The 20,358-nt window shown below is 47.4% G+C and overlaps 7 protein-coding genes across 7 annotated transcripts, besides 1 other annotated feature; 2 read left to right on the top strand and 5 right to left on the bottom strand.

Moving 5' to 3' along the window:
• Positions 1-20,358: part of a sequence feature (contig 1.20 1..21570(-1)) that runs on past the window's edge.
• Positions 3,038-3,578, bottom strand: ANIA_01398 (DASH complex subunit DAD2; the record flags this gene model as incomplete). Its single annotated transcript, XM_050613144.1, has 3 exons — positions 3,038-3,156; positions 3,214-3,273; positions 3,344-3,578. 3 exons carry the CDS (start codon positions 3,576-3,578, stop codon positions 3,038-3,040), a joined length of 414 nt encoding a protein of 137 aa, XP_050468982.1.
• ANIA_01399 (shugoshin family protein) lies at positions 4,057-5,772 on the top strand (the record flags this gene model as incomplete). Its single annotated transcript, XM_653911.1, has 5 exons — positions 4,057-4,105; positions 4,165-4,603; positions 4,660-5,231; positions 5,287-5,618; positions 5,725-5,772. 5 exons carry the CDS (start codon positions 4,057-4,059, stop codon positions 5,770-5,772), a joined length of 1,440 nt encoding a protein of 479 aa, XP_659003.1.
• ANIA_01400 (PPP1R11/YPI1 family protein) lies at positions 6,334-7,205 on the bottom strand (the record flags this gene model as incomplete). The annotated part of the gene is made up of 2 exons (XM_050613143.1): positions 6,334-6,861; positions 6,941-7,205. The coding sequence occupies 2 exons, from the start codon at positions 7,203-7,205 to the stop codon at positions 6,560-6,562; spliced, it is 567 nt and encodes a 188-aa protein (XP_050468981.1). The 3' UTR covers positions 6,334-6,559.
• Positions 7,392-11,899, bottom strand: ANIA_01401 (exportin CRM1). The gene is made up of 11 exons (XM_050613142.1): positions 11,512-11,899; positions 11,415-11,444; positions 11,280-11,352; positions 11,161-11,232; positions 10,391-11,103; positions 9,561-10,332; positions 9,038-9,508; positions 8,761-8,990; positions 8,305-8,683; positions 8,075-8,246; positions 7,392-8,019 (listed from the first exon to the last, which is right to left on the bottom strand). Exons 1-11 carry the CDS (start codon positions 11,575-11,577, stop codon positions 7,779-7,781), a joined length of 3,219 nt encoding a protein of 1,072 aa, XP_050468980.1. The 5' UTR covers positions 11,578-11,899; the 3' UTR covers positions 7,392-7,778.
• ANIA_01402 (uncharacterized protein) lies at positions 13,966-16,112 on the top strand (the record flags this gene model as incomplete). Its single annotated transcript, XM_050613141.1, has 2 exons — positions 13,966-14,830; positions 14,899-16,112. 2 exons carry the CDS (start codon positions 13,966-13,968, stop codon positions 16,110-16,112), a joined length of 2,079 nt encoding a protein of 692 aa, XP_050468979.1.
• On the bottom strand, positions 16,649-17,865 carry ANIA_01403 (porphobilinogen synthase HEM2; the record flags this gene model as incomplete). Its single annotated transcript, XM_653915.1, has 2 exons — positions 16,649-17,551; positions 17,647-17,865. 2 exons carry the CDS (start codon positions 17,863-17,865, stop codon positions 16,649-16,651), a joined length of 1,122 nt encoding a protein of 373 aa, XP_659007.1.
• Positions 18,469-19,840, bottom strand: ANIA_01404 (diacylglycerol/lipid kinase family protein; the record flags this gene model as incomplete). Its single annotated transcript, XM_050613140.1, has 1 exon — positions 18,469-19,840. The coding sequence occupies exon 1, from the start codon at positions 19,810-19,812 to the stop codon at positions 18,469-18,471; it is 1,344 nt and encodes a 447-aa protein (XP_050468978.1). The 5' UTR covers positions 19,813-19,840.

Here is a 20,358-nt window from a genome sequence, read left to right as displayed (position 1 = left end):
ATCGAAGACGATTGAAAAGACGAGTTATAGTTTCAATAGAGGGACAAATATTGCACAATATAGCAAGCAAGTTGGCTTAGAGGCTGAGAGGTCGAGGAGGTTATGCGTTCAGGCACTGCAGTCACCTCATAGTAAGCAAATCTAATATCATCATCGCAGCCGTAGGACCCGAGAGATTTGCTGGCCCTAAGCGGGATGGAAAGAGAGACAAGACGTAAGGGAAGATCTGACAGAGATGGACGTTATCCCAATCTGAGAGAAAGTGAGTGAGCAGGCTAAGGGGGAGCTGATGATAAATATTATAGAGAGATTTTCGACCTTGGGGGAAAGCTGAGAGGATAGGCGCTATGATGGAGGAAGTGGAGACCGATTAGTCCCAATGCATGGATGCATGATGCATGGACACTTGTACTACGACACATACGTTCTAGTACTATAGGTTTCTTCATTAGCATTATCGCCTAAGGTAGGTACTCGCTGTTCAATCATCAGAAAAGAGTCGACTGCTGATTATTTGGCGCCTTTCGTTGATCTCCCTTCCGCTGTGGTTGGGGTGGAGAATGGGAGAGGGGAAGCCAGAATGCGGGCTCTGCGCTAGGCTACCCCGGGACTAGCACGCCGAATTCAAACTTTTTTTGCGCAGCTGCTTGGGTGGGACAGGAACCCATCGGCCACTCAGAGCCTGTCATGCCCTGGGTTTTCATCTCCTCCTTCCCAAGAGAACCTTAAGGTTGGCCAAGTGACCTCCAGGATCAGGAATACGCAAGAATGCTCGCAAAACTGACCTCGGGAACAATTCGAGCCATTCTTATGACCTCTGAGAAATTAATACTGCCTTTGCAGTTTGGTTCTTTGTTGTTGGGCCTAGACGACAAGCAGTGTTGGCCAGCTTGCCAGTCTACTAGCCACATAGCATACTGCACCGTACCACTGGTGGGCTCGCACAGGCCTCTGCAGATAGGAATATGGTTAGTTATACACATATAATATTACATTTATTATTGCCTTGACCCGCCCCATCCGCCACGCAGAATGAACATTGGATTGTGGAGAACAGCCGACGGGTGATGCGCGCTCAGCGGGTCCTTGACCCGAAGCGTGGCCGGCGTTTGACCACTCCGACCTCCCCGCAGTGATGCCACCTGGTGTGGCTGCCTTCGAATGCGTGATTATTTTCTCAGAAAGGGGTTATATCACGATTTCTAGCCCGCGTAAGGACAATTTAAAACCCTCAGCACACTTTCAACATTGGAACTATCTGTTGGCTCTGATTTGCCATCTGTGCGATTGAGAGGAGTGTTATGGGCACCTTGCTAGGCAAACTTTGAGAGCAGATTCTCGGGCTGCAACCACGCTGGAATGTGGGGAAGGCTGGGGAATTAATTCGTGGCTCGGGCGCTCTGCATGAGAAATTAGAAAGGGGCAAGCGCCACTGAAGAGCGAGCAGATAAGGACTTTGTGGAAGAAAAGCTCTTGGCCTCAATTATTCTAGTTACCATCAACTGGGTGTGGAGCAGTGAAGACACAGTACAGAGTACATGGCAGAATATACTTGAGGCCAATCCGTCTGATTTAGCTATTCAATTAATATTCAACATTTATATTTATTTATTTGTATTATTTCACCTCTATCGTCCTTGCTAAAGTTTGCGAATCCAAATTTTGACTGCTCTCAGTTAAACAGCCGTCAAGTTTATTTAGGTACAGTAGTCTGTGAACGACCGATTGCTGCCGGGGAGAAGTACTGCGTACCGTCTATCTACATGCCTAGCTCGCTCTTATCTCTTGCCGGCTCGACTTTAAACCAAGCGCACGGATCCTGTTCCAGTAAGCAGCTCGAGACTGCTATGATTAGTATCTGCATGTTGTTCTGCTTGCGGCCTATCTTGAATGCTAGATAACGCAACCCCTCATATACATCCATGGATATATCAGGGAACATGATACCGAAACGCCATGGACGGCCCGATACAAACGGACCAGAAAGCACCAATCGTGCATCGAGCATATGATCTGGATTAATGTGTGACCGAATATACACGTGGATCAAGACAAATCATTTCGGCTAGATCCCAGCAGAGAGAAGGACATAGAATGATAACACGGGGTCTATTGAGACCACTCCGGCATGATCTTCAAAACATATGTCTTGACTAGGCCAGCACAATAAGAAACAGGTAGAGGCATCTCTAGTCATCGTATGACAAGATCCTGCTTAATGTTCTGGGCCCGTATGTTGAGCTGGCCATCTAGTAGGCAGGTAACCGGTAGATCAATCTAGGTAATGCGAGTTCAGAAGCTACTTCAAGGCTCCCCCTTCTGACCTAGCGTCCCGATGGTATTCTGAATTGATTAGGTGTACCTCCAAGATTGACACACGTACTAATTTGCAGATGTCGAAAAGCTGGTCAATTTAGCCTTAGCTAAGGACAAGATACCGCATTGTAAACATAGATATATATTTGGATACATGCTATGCCGAACACCCTGTTGAAGTATACCCAAAAAATACTTACGTTCTGAGCTCGTCTCCGGAGAGTCAGAGGTCCGAACGCAAGGCAACAAGTCTGAGACCAACCGCGTGGTGCGGAGCGCGTCAAATTCTGGTGAATGAGGTTCATACACATCGGTGAGGAATATCCTCAGTGATTCTGACGAAGGATAATCTGATCAGAGTATTTCAATAAGCTCGATTCTGCCCAAGGGCTATTTTCGTACCCCGCCGCGCTTTATCCACTACAATACGTGGTATAAAAAGACTCGAGTATGACCTAACCATCAACGTGTTAGGTGCTCTGTCCACCATAAGGGCTTTGCGCGCTAGCTAGCACCCTTTGGAAGCTGCCCAAGTTAACCTGAGTGATCAGGTTAGATTGATTTTCGACGATCGAAGGTGGGGTTCCTAAAGAGCCTACTGACGTCCAGGTGAAGAGAGAAAAAAAAATAAAAACTGAGTAACAGCCCGCTTCCCGTATTCTGCACTGTGGAGGAATATGTGGAAGGAGAGTTGAGACCTTCACCGTTCATCAAGTCTGCCTTATCGACTCGTGGGTATTCGAACCAGTGTAGCTGGTAAAGGCATATCAGTCGACACATTATCCTTCTCATCAGCGGTCGGGTCCTGTTCAGCCACTTGTTTCAACATTGTCAACTTAGCTACATGGGGCAACTTCGTCAGCAGGCTAGAGTAAGTTAGAGAGGCTGAAAACATACTCGAGGCCATAGTAATTGCTCGCAGAACATTATCCCAGTTAGCGAGTACGCATGCCACAGCTGATCAAGTGAAAAACAACAAAAGTTAGTCAGAAAGCTCATATAACATGTCGACATCTCAGCAACTCACCTTCTGTACCATCTTTGAGTGTTTCGAGTTTGGCTTGAAGAGCCTGCATCTGTCCTGCAAGGTCATTACTCATATCTCGGAGCTGAATCAGATTATCTAGTTCGGCTTTCTTTGACGCAATACGGGCTGCCAGAGCAGAAGATTGCTGCTGTGATATAGCACTATTTGTTTGTCGGAGAGACGCTGTCGATGGCCCTGGAGGAAATATGGAGGTCGGGCGGGACGCATACGCCATGGTGGTAAGTACTCGGATCAGAGAAGAATTAAAGATAATCGTGACCAGAGTTGACTATCGGATTTCGAATAAGAAGCCTCGGCACCCGTAGCTTAAATGTTTACCTGGGCTAGCAGTAGTGATATAATACCCAACTGAGCTGACGTGGAGCACTCTGCCGATGGAGTTGACGAAGCAAGAGCATTGGAAGCGGGTGCCGGCACTTTCCAAAACAAAAGGAGCGCGAGCTATCCCTAAATAGGGTAATCATCAACAACCTCAGCCGCCCAGCGAACCAGGCCGAATTCAAATATTTCCCTTCGCATGAACCTTTTATACTTTATTCTGAAGCAATACTTATCACTCAGTATTCCGCTGCCATTCCTTGCTGGGCGGAGCATCTGCTCTTACTACTAGAAAGAAAAAGCTTCACGAGAATTCGCTCAGGCAACCACACAGCGCGAAGGACTATCGTTTGTGCCACTGTTTCTTCACGAACATGGCTCGATTGAATGAGTCAACAGCTTCGTCTGAACCCATCGAAATCTGTTCGTCTTATCAAGGAGGTTGTGCAATTAATTGTGCCTTTGGCTGATTCTTCTGGTAGTAAAAAGGCGGTTCGTGCGTCAAAATCGCGAGATAGCTCGGGTGAACTCAATCCAGTCCCTCCGCATTAGAAGTCTCGAGTCTGAAGTCTCTAATCTTCTTTCCGAGAATGTGTCACTCAGGGAACAGATTATAACCCTGACGCAGGAGCTGGAGCGTTTTGAGGCAGCAAGAACACTTCATGATGGTGTTTATGATGTGAAAGCAAGGCTAGACAGTAAACTGGTGGAGTTAGGCAATCTTATAACTGAGTTGGGTAGCCTGCCACGTCGTTACTCTAGAGCAGTTCGCGAAAATGGCGAGCCTGCTCCAGCGAGACAGTCAAGGGAATCGGGTCCAAAAGAGGTTGATGACACAGACCCCGAGCCGAATCTCGGATTCTTGGACGGGAGACTCCCTGTCATCATGGAAGATAAGTTATATCCCAGACGCACGCTAACGTGAGTGCACATATCACCAAGCAAACAATGGAATATCATATGTTAACGTATGATAGTGCGCAAGAAGTACAAGAATTACGAGACAGCGACACAGATGGTCCGAATTGCTCCGGGTTCGAAGATTCTTCTATATCCCCAAAACAAAGAGTTGAGTACGACGAGGCGGCAACAGGCGGGCCCGCGTATTTCATAGACACCAACACTATTGTCGAAGAAATCGAGAACGAACATTCCCTGCCTCCCAACCTTGAAACAAGGAGAAAGAAGAAAATAGGCCCGGCAACGGTAAACAAGGATCAAGCTGATACACGGCCCATCTCCCTTCTCGATTCGAAGTTCACGCGCAAATGTGGAGCAAAGCGCAAATTCTCAGCGGAGGACGACGAGAGCCTTTTTGAATCGTCCCCATCTGAGGATGATGAGTTTCAATTCAGTCGCCCAGCCCAATCGCCAAAATTATTTTCGCAGAATGAGCATGCCTCAGCTGATGATGGCAGCGGCGAACTCCGTCGTCCAATACAGTCACCAACGCTATCTTCGCAGAATGACCACTCCCCAGTCAAAATGAAGCCTCAAAGTGAGAGGTCTATAGCTCATGTACATGGGGAACGAAGAGTGCTCGAACCAAGTATGTAATCCAAGTTTATCTCGCTCGATTTTAACTAACGGGGAAACAATAACAGAGAGTACGAATACCAATATACTTTCCCCAGCAAAGCCAAGTATCATGAAGGATTACAACCAAAACCATGACTTTGGATACAATGAGAAGAGTGAAAAACCTCTACCTAGACAAGGGAAAGGCGCCGTGGACGGCAGCAAAAATGCATCCCCGAAGAAGTCCAGTACCCGCACACCAGTCTTTGGCAACGATGGGAATAAAAGCGGTAACAAACAAAAGAAGAGCGGGGCGATAAAATCGAACACTCCATCACTTGATGGAATCGAAGACTCCGAGATCGCGACAACAGCAGATATGCCTAGTACCCGGCCGTCACGGCGACGAGGTACTGTTGTAAGTTATGCCGAACCAAACTTGAGGGACAAGATGAGACGATCGACAAACGAGCTTGGACCGGCCGTCAGCGGGGATAAACCAAGGAAATCTACTTCGAACACAGAGTCAACCCGAGAGTCACAAGACCGAAGGAATAAGCATGCCTCCGTAAAAAAGGCTCGAAAATCAAATATGACAAACGGGGAGAATGACATATTGGATGGACATACCCTCGACAAACACCCACATCGACAGGACACTGCACGAGGTAACCACCAGTTGTCTTTTTACAACAGTTCCGGAATGGAATCAATGAACGAGGGCGAAGCAGACTCGAATGCGAGCAAGAAATCTAGACGGCATTCTTCAAACACAAAGAACCCTGGACAGAACATTGCACCAAATATTTCGAGTGTGGAAGGTGTATGCAAAGATCTGATTTCAGCTTATTCGAGCGGCTCAACGAATGAGCTTCTCGCAGCCGAAGAGCTTCAGGCCAGAAATCTACAGGTCATTGAGACGATGGGCTCAACGGAAATAGCACGGGGCCAGCGAGTCGCTTCCAGGCGAAGAAGTATGATGTTATAGTAGCAGAGTTTTTTCTAGACACCAAAATCCAGTCCAGATTGGTTCCGCGTTTCAAAAGCTCTCTACGGCGTAGAAGAGTGCACGTACTAGTCCTTATCAGCTTGCTAAGGATGGTAGAGTAAAACACAGCGCCATAATCTAGGTTTCAAGCGATAAACACGGGTTTGAACTGCGCACGGTTGCTACATGTTTCGTTAGAGAGCACCATGTTCCCTAAGCTTAGGGTGGTCATTTCCCAGATCGATGGACCGAGTGTCCGTCTCATTTTCTCCATTTCACGGTCCATGCTTGCAAATGCCGAGGGATATCTTAAGCCGGCGAAATAGGGCTATTATAACGTATGCATGCTTAAAAGTTCGATTATCGATATGTCAACGTTGTATGACGGTTAATCCAAGTTTAAGCCCGACGATTATATCACAATCAGCCTTTTGTATATTTCGGCATCTTTTCGTATGCATTGGGACTAGGCTTCCTGCGCTGGACTTTCTCGTTGTCATGACTATGGCCATCTGAGGCGCGTCCTCTTCTCGATGACTTGTGAGCAGTATCATGGCGATGGTTTGAGTGTCCGCAGCTTCTTCTGTCATTCGAGTTCTTGGTTTCGCGATCGCTATCAGAATCAGATTCGGAGTCCGATGATTCTGATTCCGAACTACTTTCCCCGACGGGCCTAGTCTTATGGTAAATACAGCAAACTAACGTTTGCGTGCGAGCAATTGAAGGCGATCAGTTAGCTCAGGTTGTCTCACCGAAAAAGTCTTGTAGCCTGGTATTGGCATTGAATGTACCTTTTGAGCTCTTTTTCCCCATTCCCTCGTTGTCTACCACATCTTCACTCCACCGTATATGCCGTGCCTGCATTTCTTCGCCCGCGTTTTGAGCGTCGCCTTCTGCTCTCAGCCTTAGCGTCCCGGTAACCTGGACACCTGGTGTATCATGGCGCACTCGGGTTAAAGAGGAGACGCGTGAGCTAGACGTCGAATTTTGAGAGGCAAATTGATGGCTATAAGACATCGTTTATTGTTGAAAGACCATTCGGGCTGGGACAACAGTAACGGGTATACGTGTGGCTTTATAAAGTACTTTAGTTTGTGTTGTCTATCGATGGGCAATCCCATGCGGGGTTCACCGCCCGCCAGTTGCCGTGCCCCACATGTTCGGGAACGTTAAGGTTGTAAGCGATAATAAGGTAAGCCCTTCACAAGACGTATAATGTTTACATGTCTTTAGCCTATCTAGAATTAAATACAACTAGAGCCACAGGCGAAAGACCGGAAGTTGTGGCTCACACAGTGACAACATGCTAAACATGCGTCAGGCCATATAAGTCTGAGGACAAAATCGCAATAGATCAGATACTAACCTTCCATGAGATCCTGATCCCAGAAGGAAAAGAACCAGGGTTGGAACGGCTGAGAGACCAAAATACATCCTAAAATAGACAGACGGGACATCTCGCACCTACAGTCCATAGAAGGACCAGCCGTCCAGCCAGTCTCCGTCGTCGCAAGACATGGAGCCTTTCGAACATTTCATCACATGTGCCGAAGAAGATAAGTCAGTCTCGGATTTCAGTTCTTCATCGAGTCATAGCTCATCATCATGGTCCATTTCCGAAGGCTTGAGGAGCCCTCCAACCCTCATTGCGCGATCACGCTCGGCAGCCTTGGCATCTTTCAAAGCCTGTTCCCGTTCTTCGGCGTACAGTTCAGCATTATCCCCAGCAAACTCCTTCAACGAAATTAAAAAGTCACGAAGGTGTGTCTTGAATTTGTTGAAGTCGTCATTGAAAGCAAACAGGCCCACGACGAATTGCTTGATTTGGATTCTAGCACGCAATTAGACATCGGACAACTTTTATAATGGGAAACCTGAGAACTTACTCTTGCAGATTCTTGAAAGCCGTCTGTAAAAGATCCGCAACGTACTTCTGGAGGAAATCCTTATTGGATGTCCCGATAGGTGCTTGTTCAGGGGAGTAGATGGGATCTTGGATTTTGCCTGATTCGATGAAGTAAAACATCCGCGACAGCAGCATAGCCTGGGATTTGAAACCTTTGAGAAGGTTAGTACTGTTGTATTTTTCCTCTTCGGGCGGCACCGATGAGCGTACCTGCTTTATGATCACTGTCTGTGAGTACGAAAAATACATCCTGCAAGATTGGGATGTAGAATTGACGGAAGAAGATGTTCGACGTTTGTACATCTACCTCAGCCATGTTGTTCATAAGTTCGAGGCACATTGTGAGACCGGTATTTTCAACTTCCCGATTATCGTGCTTACTTGCCCACATGCAAGAATCGATGACGAATTTGAATTGTGTGGCGTCTAGTTTAAGCAGTGCCGGGAAACAATAAAGATTGATCGCTTGAAGCAGTTTGAAGAATTGAATTCTGTGGTCAGGGAATTCATGGAAGTCCTTGTTAATCATCTCCAAAGTGCATTCGAATACACTTTCCATGATTAGCGGCACTTTATCATCCATCAAATTCTAGAAAACGTGAGCATGCATTCAATAGATATTGGTGGCCGAGTAGCATAGGTTCGGCCGGGAAGGGAACACCATACGTGCAACTTCTGGATGACCGTTGTCATAACGCTCAAGACCTCAGCTTCGCGAGCATTGGGTACGTTTCGATTATAATCCACTAGGACCGCTTCGAGAAGGGGTGGGACCATATTCGCATTGACCATCTCCAAATCGTCCGCTTTCTGCACGTATGTGTCGATAAGTTTTAGAATCTCCCGTTTGATTGTTCGAAGTCCCCTGACTTTAGGAGTCTTGGTTGCAATATCCCCTGGAAGATTGTTAGCTGTAATACAGGGAAAGCTTGGTAGACCTTACCATCGCGCGCAACAGCATCGTTTATGAGCTGACTGGATGCCCGGAACATGTTCAACATGTCATGGTAAATGCGGCCTAGCTGGGAATAGAAATAAGTACCGACTGACGAGCAGGCTGCGACATTCGTCTTCATGATGTTCCCAATTATTTTAATAGTCTCCCCATCCTGAAGGACAGAAGGATCCTGGTTGGCTTGCGCAATGATAGTGTCCCAGGCGGAATTGGGTAAAGACATTAAGTTCTCGATTAGCCGATCTTGGAGTCCTTTTTGCCCCTGTGCCGAAATCATATAGCCGCAAGCCTCGTAAAAAGTATGGACCTGCTGTGGCGACAGATCACAGGTAATTTTGCGCATATTGCGAACAATCTCTTCAATGAAAGGTTCGTTCTCTCCCGGTTGAAGCGCAACAAAGTGTCTCCTGCACTTGTTGGCAATTTTGATGAACGTGTCGCAAGCCATATCCTGGACACCTTTGAATGGTGTGAGCTATGAGTGCCCTGTTGATAAGACTGGAGAACTTACCTTCATGTGTCTCGTGCATAAATTCAAACAGTTTGTTAACGACTGTCTTCAAGAACTTCCAATGAGCCTTCAAGAAACGCGGGTACTGTCCCACGATATACATGATGTTACTGGCCACGACAGCTTTGTTGTCTTTCCCTCTCTTCATTTCCGTGAGGCCTAAAAGGTCTTTGATGACAGTGACAAGGAAACGCTTCTCGGTCTCTTCGTTCATGGCACCGGATATTGATCCGATCGCCCAACAAAGTGTGTTACAGTTTGCCCAGGACCATTCTGTACCATCAACCTGCTTAGCTAACTTTTCAATCATGATATTCTCGGTATCGATAACGTCCAAATGTGTCAGGTAGACCAGACACTCGCGGATGGTTTTGTATAATTGGATTGTGTCGCTTTCTTTAACGAATTCGCGTATAATCTCACCCTCCTCGTTCTCAACGATCAGAACTTCTTCTGGACGCACCATTTTTTCTATCATGACCGTGCGCAAACTCGAAAGAACCTCATCATATTTGTGCTTGCGGAGGGGATAGCCGGCAAGGGTATTGGGATGTGGTGCGCCTCCATTAGACAAGCCACTCACGCCCATGCTCACCAAGGGGTTTATGTCGGTGATCGGAAGCTGCTGCATTTCTTCATAGAGCTCCTGCACTAGCCTGGTCCAATATTCCAAGCAGATTTTGAACACTTCTCTATCGTCGATTTGACTGATTCGGATCAAGTAGAAGTGGGCATGCGTGAGATAATCCCGGTTAGGCAACTTCTCAACGAGCTGGTATCGGTTAGCATCGGAAGCAGCTATAAGTATATGTTTTACGCGAAGAACTCACATTGAGATGCGCGCTGAAGAAGCTGCAAAGGAATAATGCCAGATTAAGCACAAACTCCTGATCCCTCGAGTTACTCTTGGCATAAGTGCTCTTCAAGTCCATGGATAATGGAATGGTCTTTGATACTGTGGTCAGAGTTTCCGTGAACATGTGAACCAGCCTCTCGTCATAGTTGTAGGGATGTCCGATCTGCAGCCCACCAATTTCTGTGAGACATTTTAGAGTCACATTACGAAACTCGGGGACGTCGAGAAACCGCGTTAACAGGGTATTTATGACGGGCGTCTCGAAGATATACCCTAGGGGAATCCAGTTCAAGAACCTAAGGAGCGTCTCGAGCGTGGCTTTGACTAGGCTCGGTTGGTTTGCAGTAGTAAGTACCTCAGAGCATAACTGGAATATCGACGAGAACTCCTGGGTCATAGTCGTCTTCAGGTTCCTCGCTTTAACGGACGTCATCTGATCCTGAGAGAAGTCAAAAACCTCTTCGGACAGTAGTCGAAGGATCGCCATATTGTTTTCACAGATGGAAAGACTTGTGTGGCACGAGGAGACAATTTCGTTGATAAAAGTAGGCCAATTATGTGGCCATTCTTGCTTCAATATGGAAACAAGGACCAAGTTAAGCTTGTTCAAGAACGCCCGTTCACTTCTTAACTTCTCCTCAGACTTGGAATTTTCGATGATGAAATTAACGATAAAATTGCGAATACCTGTGATTGTCAGATAATCTGCATCAAGCAGCTTCGATTGCCTTCGCATAAGCTCACCTAGGCACTGGTCCCTTGGTAGAACCTTCCATCGTGTCATAATAACATCGTCGAGAACTTGAAGGGCGAGGTCTATAAATGTCAGCAATCGGTCAATAGCATAAGTTGGAACACTTTACATTTGGTTTGGGGATATTGCGATTCCTGAAGTATATTCCCGACTATCAACCAGGCATCCGGATTTTGTTTGAACTAAGTTCGAAGCAAGTTAGACGTGATCCTTTGTTTGCAACGCGCTCGTGGCGGGGGCTTACTTCTGTTAGTGTCTGCTGAGCTTGTTTTTGCTTTAGATCGCAGGTTCAAGAGTCAGCGAAAAATTCATCCGGCCTTATCGTACCACCTTTAACGTACCAATTCACCCTTGCCTTCGTAAAAGGCCTGGACAGTAGTGTCCAGCTCCTGTATAGAGACAGACATTCTATCGCAGAGGCTTGGGTAAAGTCGTATTCCACCTCGAACTCGATTGTCTCCACGAGAAAGCTATATTTGAAAAGGTGCGAAGAGTAAAGTTGAATTAGCTTTAGCGTGTATATGGCATGCGTTGTTCGGGTTATGGAGAGCTAAGGTGGAATGTTTGGCGGGGTAGAGCTTCTTTGGAGGGGTTTGGTAGCGGTCACTAAGCACAAAGGTTTTTGAGAGCAATATGGTGTTGCGTAAGTCGAAGTATGAGGGTTTTAAAAAGGGATAAGCGGGAATTGGTGGTTGCGCGTTTCGACTGGAGGAATGATAGACTGTCAAGCCTGGTGTTCCCAAGAGGGATTCATAAAACGGCTAGTTAAGATACTTGACCTCTGGCGGTGAGGCCGGGATATCAGTTTCTCTATCATCAAAAAAGTGTCTTAGTCAGCGATTTGGCTGCCGTTAAACTAACCTCACTGGTGCCTACTTAGCCTCTAATGATATATGTCCTCTTTCAAGCGCTATTGTAAGGTAGGGGGGAAGAAAAAAGGAACAAATGCATGAGAAAAGGGATTCGGAGATTGAGCCAAACGAGGACGAAGGAATAGGTCGTCTAGCTCATAGTGCTCACAGTCAGAGACGTCACTCGGGTAAGGTGAAGCGAGCTTATACAAAGCACAAGATAAAAAATCTATAGCTGTTTTACTTTAGATATATTTGTCAGTAAGAATATTAGTAGATAGCGAGAGCTAGCGCCCGTCCGCGCCATATTTGCGCGCCAATAAATATGAGTCACGCACAAAATCAGTTAGCCAGACTCCCACAATACACCTTATTGGAAACATACTGAAAACACTGAGCTGTTCAGTACAGACATATTCCTAGAATAGAAGGAACAGAATTCGATCGGGACTGAGATTACAGAATGCTCGTTCTGGGAGTAAACTCTACAAGGTTGATGGGCTATGTCTGTCAAGCATCCGCTTCGACTTATTTGGTATCACCACAGTGTTCTTTAGATCTAACAAAGCCTTTCTATTTCTTTTCTAGCTATTCAATTTATTCATATGCTTAAGTTAACAGATAACCTATGGTGCCAGGCTGCCGATGTTTCATCATATTTTCCATCGAGCTGGGAACTGTGACTGAGATGCAGGGAATATAGGAACCGCTGGCTGGCGCCAAATGGCGAATAAGTCGACGAAGGGGTTGCAGTCTCCGCCATGCTCATGCTGTGCCGCGCTTCCCCGGCGGATAGCACGGACAACAGTGAGGGAAAAGGGCGTCTGACACCTCTCTCACAAAGTGGCTTGTCGCCTGAGCGCGACATGGTCCAATCCCATTTCTGGCAGCCCGACCGGAAGTGTGACGAAGCCGCCACTGGCGAGTCGCCAACCACCTGCTTCGCGCGGCCAGGGCCGATCGCGCGCCAACTAATAACCCAAGTCAAGTTCTTAGCCAACTGGCAGCCGCATCTCTCGATCTTGCTTGGTTCGTCGGGCGACGACCCTTGTCCCAACCCAAGTCTCTTCACCCTTTCACTTTCCTTTTCCTATCCATCAGGTGCCTTGCTGGAAGAGGGGCGGGATCATTGCTGGTCACTATCACTTGTCACTAGTCAGAGGTTTACCGATTACTATTGGATCTTTCTGCAAAGCGGTTAGCCCGTCCTCAAGTAGTCAGTCGTTAAATGCCGTCTGCAGGCGGCAAAGGTTATAATTAAAACTTCTCGTGCTGCCATGCTACTCGCTGAATCTAATGCTATCGCTTATCCTTACTGCCTCCACTCCTCCCAGGACAACTCTCTTATTGCGCTGTTATCCCTCTCCTGTCCTTTCTTTTCTGGCCCTAAATCTCTTGTTCTAGGTGTGCTATCCTTCTTCAGTGAGACGCGCCATCACTGACGCTTCACCTTTGTTTCACCCATGCAGCCGGCTTTAGCGACGACCACGAGGCTTGATCACCGAAAGTCGCACTGCTAGGCGTTCTATACAGCTTAGACCGGGCGCTCCACTCCCTTACCTTTGACATATATGCGCACATCTCACGCTCCCAACCTTGTCGTTAGACTCGCTTCCAGTATTTCAATCATAATACATTGTCTGATGGCTATTCTTCACCTTGTCCTATAACCCATAGCTTATGTCCCTGTTGCCGTCACGGCCCGCGATCGAGTCAGATACTCGCAATACACAGTGGGCCGACGAGTTGGTCCGGATTGTCGTCTGCGCTCCCACCGTCTCAACATTATATAGGCTGTCGCAGACAATCGCAAGCTGTGCAAAACACACAAAAATATCCTCACTCGCTAGGCGCCTAGGTTTGTTCACTGCACAACCTGTCTGCAAATACCTGGGGTAGGGTCGCAACCCTAGGTACTGCTCTCACTTCAACTCGATTAGCACTATGACCGCAATCGCGACCGCATCAGTGATGAACGATCAAGAGCCTGAGAAGGATTCTAGGGTGGACCATAGCCCGTCGCGGTTCACGGCAGTGAATGGAAGGGAGGGCCTTGCGGCTGGATCCGCTACCGATGGTAGTCCAAGCAATGGAGACAGTCGGGAGCCTTCTGAAGCGTGGTCACGCGCTGCACTTGATCGGACCGCGCGACATGAAGAAGAGTTAAAAGAGACCGGGAATACTGGTATGAGAATAGACGAAGAACAGTTACGGCGATCAACTTCCCATAGCGCTCTCATTTCTTCTAGCAGGACAAAACGGAGAAGGTCAGACTCTGAGCAGGAGGATTCCTCCCAAGTGTCGTATCGTGGCCCGAAAAGCCCGGTCCGTTCCGCAGATGGTATTGCAGGGCATTCTCCGCAGGCAGGTACCTCCAATGGAATTATGAGTTCACAAAGCGATACAGAGTCGAAGCATACGTCTCCTCAAGCGCATGCCAAGCCAGACGAGGGTGAAAACACTCGAAGGTCGTCCACAAATGCTAGTTGGCATGAATATGACGCACAGCTGCTGAATCAGACTCAGCGGGCCCCGCAAATAGACGCTTCGGATGCTCAGTTGGCTGAGGCGCTACAGCGCGAAGCACAGGGACCCGATGTCGCCCAAAAGAACTGGGATGGTATTAGTCGACCAGTCGTCGAAAGTTCTATACCAAACGAGCAGGCTTCCACATCTTTTCCTCAAGATAGGTCGCAAAATGCTGTGCAAGTCGCACCCAAGAGGAAGCGCGTTTTTAGCAACAGGACCAAAACCGGCTGCATGACATGTCGGCGGCGCAAGAAGAAATGCGATGAACAGCATCCTGCCTGTAAGCACCTCGCACCCTACCTTTAGTCTTCAGTCGGTTCTAAACGCCCGGTTCTGATTACAATGCAGGCAATAACTGCCTAAGGGGTGGTTTTATCTGCGAAGGATATTCATCTCGCAGTACGTGGCAGAAACCTTCCACAACGAAAACACCGGTTCCGCTGCAATCGAAAGAAGGATATTCGGACGCCGGTGCACAGTATTTACACGACTCCAATCAACACGATCGGCAGCAAAGTCTAGCAGAGCCATTTGACCCCGGGAAAATGAGGTCAATGGTTGCCGATGATGACAACCGTCCAACAACCCAGTACAACACTAGTCCTACGGGTACTGGATCTAGTCGGGGTTCATGGTCAAAGCGGACTTGGTCAGGCGCAAACCAGACCGGTTACATAGCGGATCCCCTGACAAAATCAGACCATCGAGAAGTTCCATCCATCCACGAGTTGTCTCGCGAAGGTCATTCGAAAAGTGAATACTCGCTTGTTCCGTCAATCAGGGAATTTTCACACAGTGGGCATACAAAACCAAGCGTCCCTATATTCCAAGGTGGAATGGACCAGAGGCCAGCCCATACCACTAGCATTGACACGAACACACCGCAAGCTCAAGCCCGCATGGCGTTGAGTATTGAACACCAGTTATCTGGGCGTGCCGTTTCCACTGAGGAAACAGAAAGGGATAAAATGTTACGCGGTGAACTTTACAGGCCCTTTGATGTTATACTTGTGGAGGAAAGAGAGCGATGTAGAGCCGCACTTTGGCGGTTCAACAATGCCTGCAACCCTGTTTCCGGTCTTAGCGCCAAGGAGCAGAACCGTTTACTGAAGGAGATATTGGTACCCCAAGCGTCCATCAATCCATCTTCCGGTATTACGTCGCCAAGACCCGTAGGGTCTATCGGACAAGGCACTGTGGTAGAAACGCCTTTTCATTGTCACTACGGATACAACATCCATATTGGCGAGGACGTTATGATATCTGAGAACTGTCTCCTAGTGGATGATTGTCCTGTTACCATTGGGGCACATACGTGGATTGGCCCAAGAGTGACGATTCTCACATCGATGGCTCATGCGAATATGCAGGAACGGAAAGGTTCGCAAAGCCGCTACCAGGGCAGGCCTGTTACTATCGAGGAAGATTGTTATGTCGGAGCCGGCTGTACTATATACCCTGGCGTCCGTCTCCGGCGCGGGGCTTATGTCGCTCCCGGTGAAGTAGTCAAATCCGACATTGTCGCTTATGGGTTTCAGGGACTAAAACCAAGCTATATGTGATATTGTCTGATGCTTTTATACTAAGCCTCAGATATCCATGACTCGGCTATTTTAATTCTAGTTCATATTTTGCTCGGGTTATTGTCGTTGCCCAGGTGTAACACTACGACATTTGCTCAAGCTCAGTTGTCGAGTTGATTGTTCTTGTGCTTTTGAGGCTCGAAATCATATCTGACTGGTTCAGAGCAGCAGTTATTGTCATCATCAAAGCCTCACAAAGCGGGTTGACCTTGTTTTTTGACACGATTATACACTGTTATCATTAATTCCCAGAGATATTGCTACACGATTGCTAGTTGCTGCGGAGTTACCACAAACCTTTCATATCTATGCTATTGATTAACGGCTATAGATGCATGATAACCAAAATAAAGAGAGTAGCAGCATTTTAATGTGCGTACCCAAAAATATAATACGGCATAACTATCATGAAATAACCTGTTGCGTAACTACAAAGAGGTATGAAAAGGAAAGGAGCAAGCATGATAGTCCTAATGGTTATAGCTAGACAGATAGTGAATCGGGCATGGCCAAAATTAGAGCCAATCTAAAAATTCTGGCACAAAATAGCTGACTATTATCCCAGCGCCAGCTCGTAAAATTCCTTCGGTACTCTCAAAAGCCATTGATTTCAGATCGAAGACTCCAGCCTTTGCTCCAGCATGTATCATGGCATATTCGCCACTAACTTGATAAGCCGCAATTGGAATATCCTTCGCAAGTTCTTTTGCGTCTCTAATGATATCAAGATAGCTGCTTGCTGGCTTTACCATAATGATATCCGCACCCTCGCCGATGTCCCTTTGAATAGCTCTCCGTGCAAGCCCGCGGCCACCAGGGGGAAGCTGGTAGCATCTGCGGTCTCCAAATGAAGGGCAAGAACCAGCCGCGTCCCTGAACGGTCCATAAAGGCAGCCGCTAAATTTAGCACTATAAGACATTAACAGCACACGATGAGCCAGACCAGCCTCAATTAGTTTCAATTTTATGGCGCGAACTCTCCCATCGTTCATGTCAGATGGCGCGACGCAGTGCGCACCAGCGCTAGCATAAGCCAACGCAACATCCGATATTCGGTCAACGGACTGCGCATTATCGAGCGTACCGTCCTCCCGCAGAATTCCGCAGTGGCCATGAGATGTGTATTCACATATGCAAACGTCAGTCACGATGTAAAGTTCTGGAAAGCGCGAGCGGAGAAGACGAATGGCCTGTACGACGGGGCCGGCTGGGTCGTCCGCGGAGGTTCCCAATGCATCCTTGGCAGATGGATGCAGCGGAACACCAAACAGGATAACAGAGCGGAGACCCTTCTGAACAAGGGGCCGCAGGAATGGTACGAGCCGATTCAATCCTCGACGGTGTTGATTTGGGAGTGACGGAATAGGCGTCTCTTCATCCGGGTTGTCGGTGATGAAAAGGGGGTAGATTAACATTTCCTAGAGTCAAGTCAGAACCGGGCATGAACGACGCGACTGCAGTGAAAGCGAAGTTCAGGCGAAGTAGAGGTAACGAATATTTTTATGCTACAGACCTTGGTCAATTGCCTCTCTGCTTGCCATGACCTGCTGAGTGGATGGCTGTAGCCAGAATGTAGCTGGCTTGAGATGTCTCCGGCTATGCTGACACTTGTGGCAGCTGTACTTGTGTATGATCGAGCGGTAACTTGAGACCGTGCATTCGAGATCTGGGAGTTTCGGTCTTCATAGCTGTCTCTCAACGCGAGGTCGGAGACGAGATTTGAAAAAGACATGGTGATAGCGATTATCAGTGCTTCTCTGATATGGTAACTCAGTATATTCGAATAGGTATCATCGGAGCCTCCCAGATTTCTGAATATGGAGCCGCGATTGACAATACGGTGGGTACGCGGATAGGTGAAAAGCCGTCCAGGATATCTAAGCAAGCCTTACCTGATTACTGCTGTGGTCGAAACTCCGGCACAATGATTGGTGGCGATAAAGCCGAGGATACCAACACACCCGAAGCCGAACTTCGGTTGTCTCCGTTAAGACTTCGACCATGTGGGAGTCTGGATATCACTGAATTTATAATTTTTAGCACTTTCAAACAAGGATGAGGCTGCTAAAGCCAGATGGGGTTTTGAAAGTGCTTCCCAATATACGTCTGTGTTCTGTCACTGTTCACAATATACGTGCTTCGTGCAGATCATTTTTTGGAGGCTTAATATCGCGAACCCTATTAACTCCCGTAGAAACATTCAATCAGTTGAAATCGTAACCACAGGACCGCATCTTCAATCTGCCAATACTACTAACAGACTAACTTCTGCAGCGGATACAGCAGCCGAAAGCCAAAGCACTTATGAAAATAATGAAATTTTCAGGGACGATTATTAACGCCCTGACCAAAGGAGGGCCACCAATGACCTGCCTTCCTTGCGCACACTCATCCAGCCTTCTTCCTCAATGACAACCACCCTACCGTCGATGCACACACGCCTCCAGTTCTCGTCTACTTCATGAAAATCAATTCTCAAACCTTCAATCTCGCAGTACATGACATCATTGTCTTTGACGTGCTGCCCGTCTTGGTACGCAGCAGATAGCAGCTGCATTACCCGCTGAGATGGCATTGGGCTGAAATGAACGATCCTCAAAGCACCATCAAGTGCGGCAGAGTTTGGAGAGATTTTGAAATCTTTCTCGAGATTTGACACTAATGTTGCCAGCACATATGCATGTTCCTTATGCTCTAAAACCAGTTCATGCTCGAGACATTGTTGGCCATCTCTCTTGAGCAAGGTTATAGTGCCACTGTATTTGTGGGCCTCGCTACCGTCCGATGGGAAAAGGAGCTCTTTTGCAGCCATTTTGAATCTGTCGGCTCCAAACTTGCGATATTCGACTGTGTCGCTATCTGCAACTAGCGAGGCATGTATCCCCCAACTGGCAACAACACATCCATATATCCTCGAAACGCGGGAACTGTCTCCCTGGACATAGCGCGCTCCGTCGGAGAACGTAGCAACGAAAACGGGTAGAGGAATAGGTTTTCCGCGCAGCAGTGCCATTAGTGGGTTTTTAGGAAGAACCATCAGCCCAATGGAATTCGCCATGGCATTGCCAGTGCCGGCAGGGATAAGGGCTATGTTCGGTATCGCTTGGATGCTTTTCGGCGTACTATGGAATGCATCAATAATATCGCAGAGTCCACCATCTCCAGACAGTAGAACCTTGGTTTGTTGGATACCCGCTTCGGCCTGCGGGATGAACAAAGAATGACACAACTCAGTTATTGTCTGAGCTGACTGTGTCTCGTGAACCGTAAACCGATTGAGGCCGATCCACGCGAGAAGTTGTTGAAGTATACCAGATAGTACTTTGGCCCTTCCTGTCCCAGATGCAGTGGAAACGATTATATGACAGTCGTAGTTGAGATGGTCTGGTACTTCAGTAAGTAAATGGTCGGATAACACTGTTGGTAGCGCGGTCTGAAGGTATATTCTTTCAAGTTCTGGTGGGGTACTGGGTGATCCGGTCTCCTTAAGAAAGACGACTATGTATCCCCGTGAAACATTCCCATCTGAGAGTATACAGAGTATGTCCGCTATGGGAATGTTTATCCGGCTCTCACCCCTGGCACTGCTGCACTGGAGTTTGTCACCGTCGATACTGCAGTGGGAATACAGGTCGCCGAAGGTAAGAGTCTCTGCAGGCATTTCACCTAAAGTCTCCATAGTGTACCATTGATGACTCCCGAGAAGTATAGTGGATAAGTGAGTTTACTGTGATATTGTGGAGCTGTTGTTGGTGTGTCGCAGTTGGTCAGTTATATCACTTGTCACAGCCTGCAAGCGCCGCGAACCTGAGCCAACACTATAACCATTGTCGGTCTTTCAATTGGATAGACTCTTTAAACTCGACCCGCTCCCCCCTCAACCTGCCTGGCTATAGGTTAGCTAGACTCTTTGAGGTCCTAGTGGATTTCCAGATTATACTCTAGTTTACTTGTTATCATCCATGGAGTTACCTCTTGTTGCCAAAGATTAGTTACTACACTATTTTCATTGGGATGACTTATGTGAATATAAGTAGGTGCAAATCTGAGTCAGCCACCCGAGCCTTTGATCCTGTAAGCAAGTGGGCCGTGTAAGCAAGCAGGCTGCCTCTGCTCCTAATTCCATGTATAAGCAATATTTTGAACAGTTCATCAGTCAATATAATTATATTTCCCTTTATACTAGATATATTTATTTTTTGCTAAGCCGCTATATACTCATCTT

This window comes from Aspergillus nidulans, chromosome VIII, assembly GCF_000011425.1.
Source record: "Aspergillus nidulans FGSC A4 chromosome VIII".
Taxonomy (NCBI): Eukaryota; Fungi; Ascomycota; class Eurotiomycetes; order Eurotiales; family Aspergillaceae; genus Aspergillus; species Aspergillus nidulans.
This window is presented reverse-complemented; position numbering and strand designations above follow the sequence as displayed.

Bases quoted from the DNA above. Each gene is read 5' to 3' on its own strand.
- ANIA_01401 (XM_050613142.1), bottom strand. From the start codon at position 11,577: ATGTCTGTCTCTATACAGGAGCTGGACACTACTGTCCAGGCCTTTTAC. The intron at 11,233-11,279 runs GTAAAGTGTTCC...TGACATTTATAG, and splicing joins GCAATATCCCCAAACCAAAT to ACCTCGCCCTTCAAGTTCTC. The intron at 9,509-9,560 runs GTAAGTTCTCCA...CACCATTCAAAG, and splicing joins TATGCACGAGACACATGAAG to GTGTCCAGGATATGGCTTGC.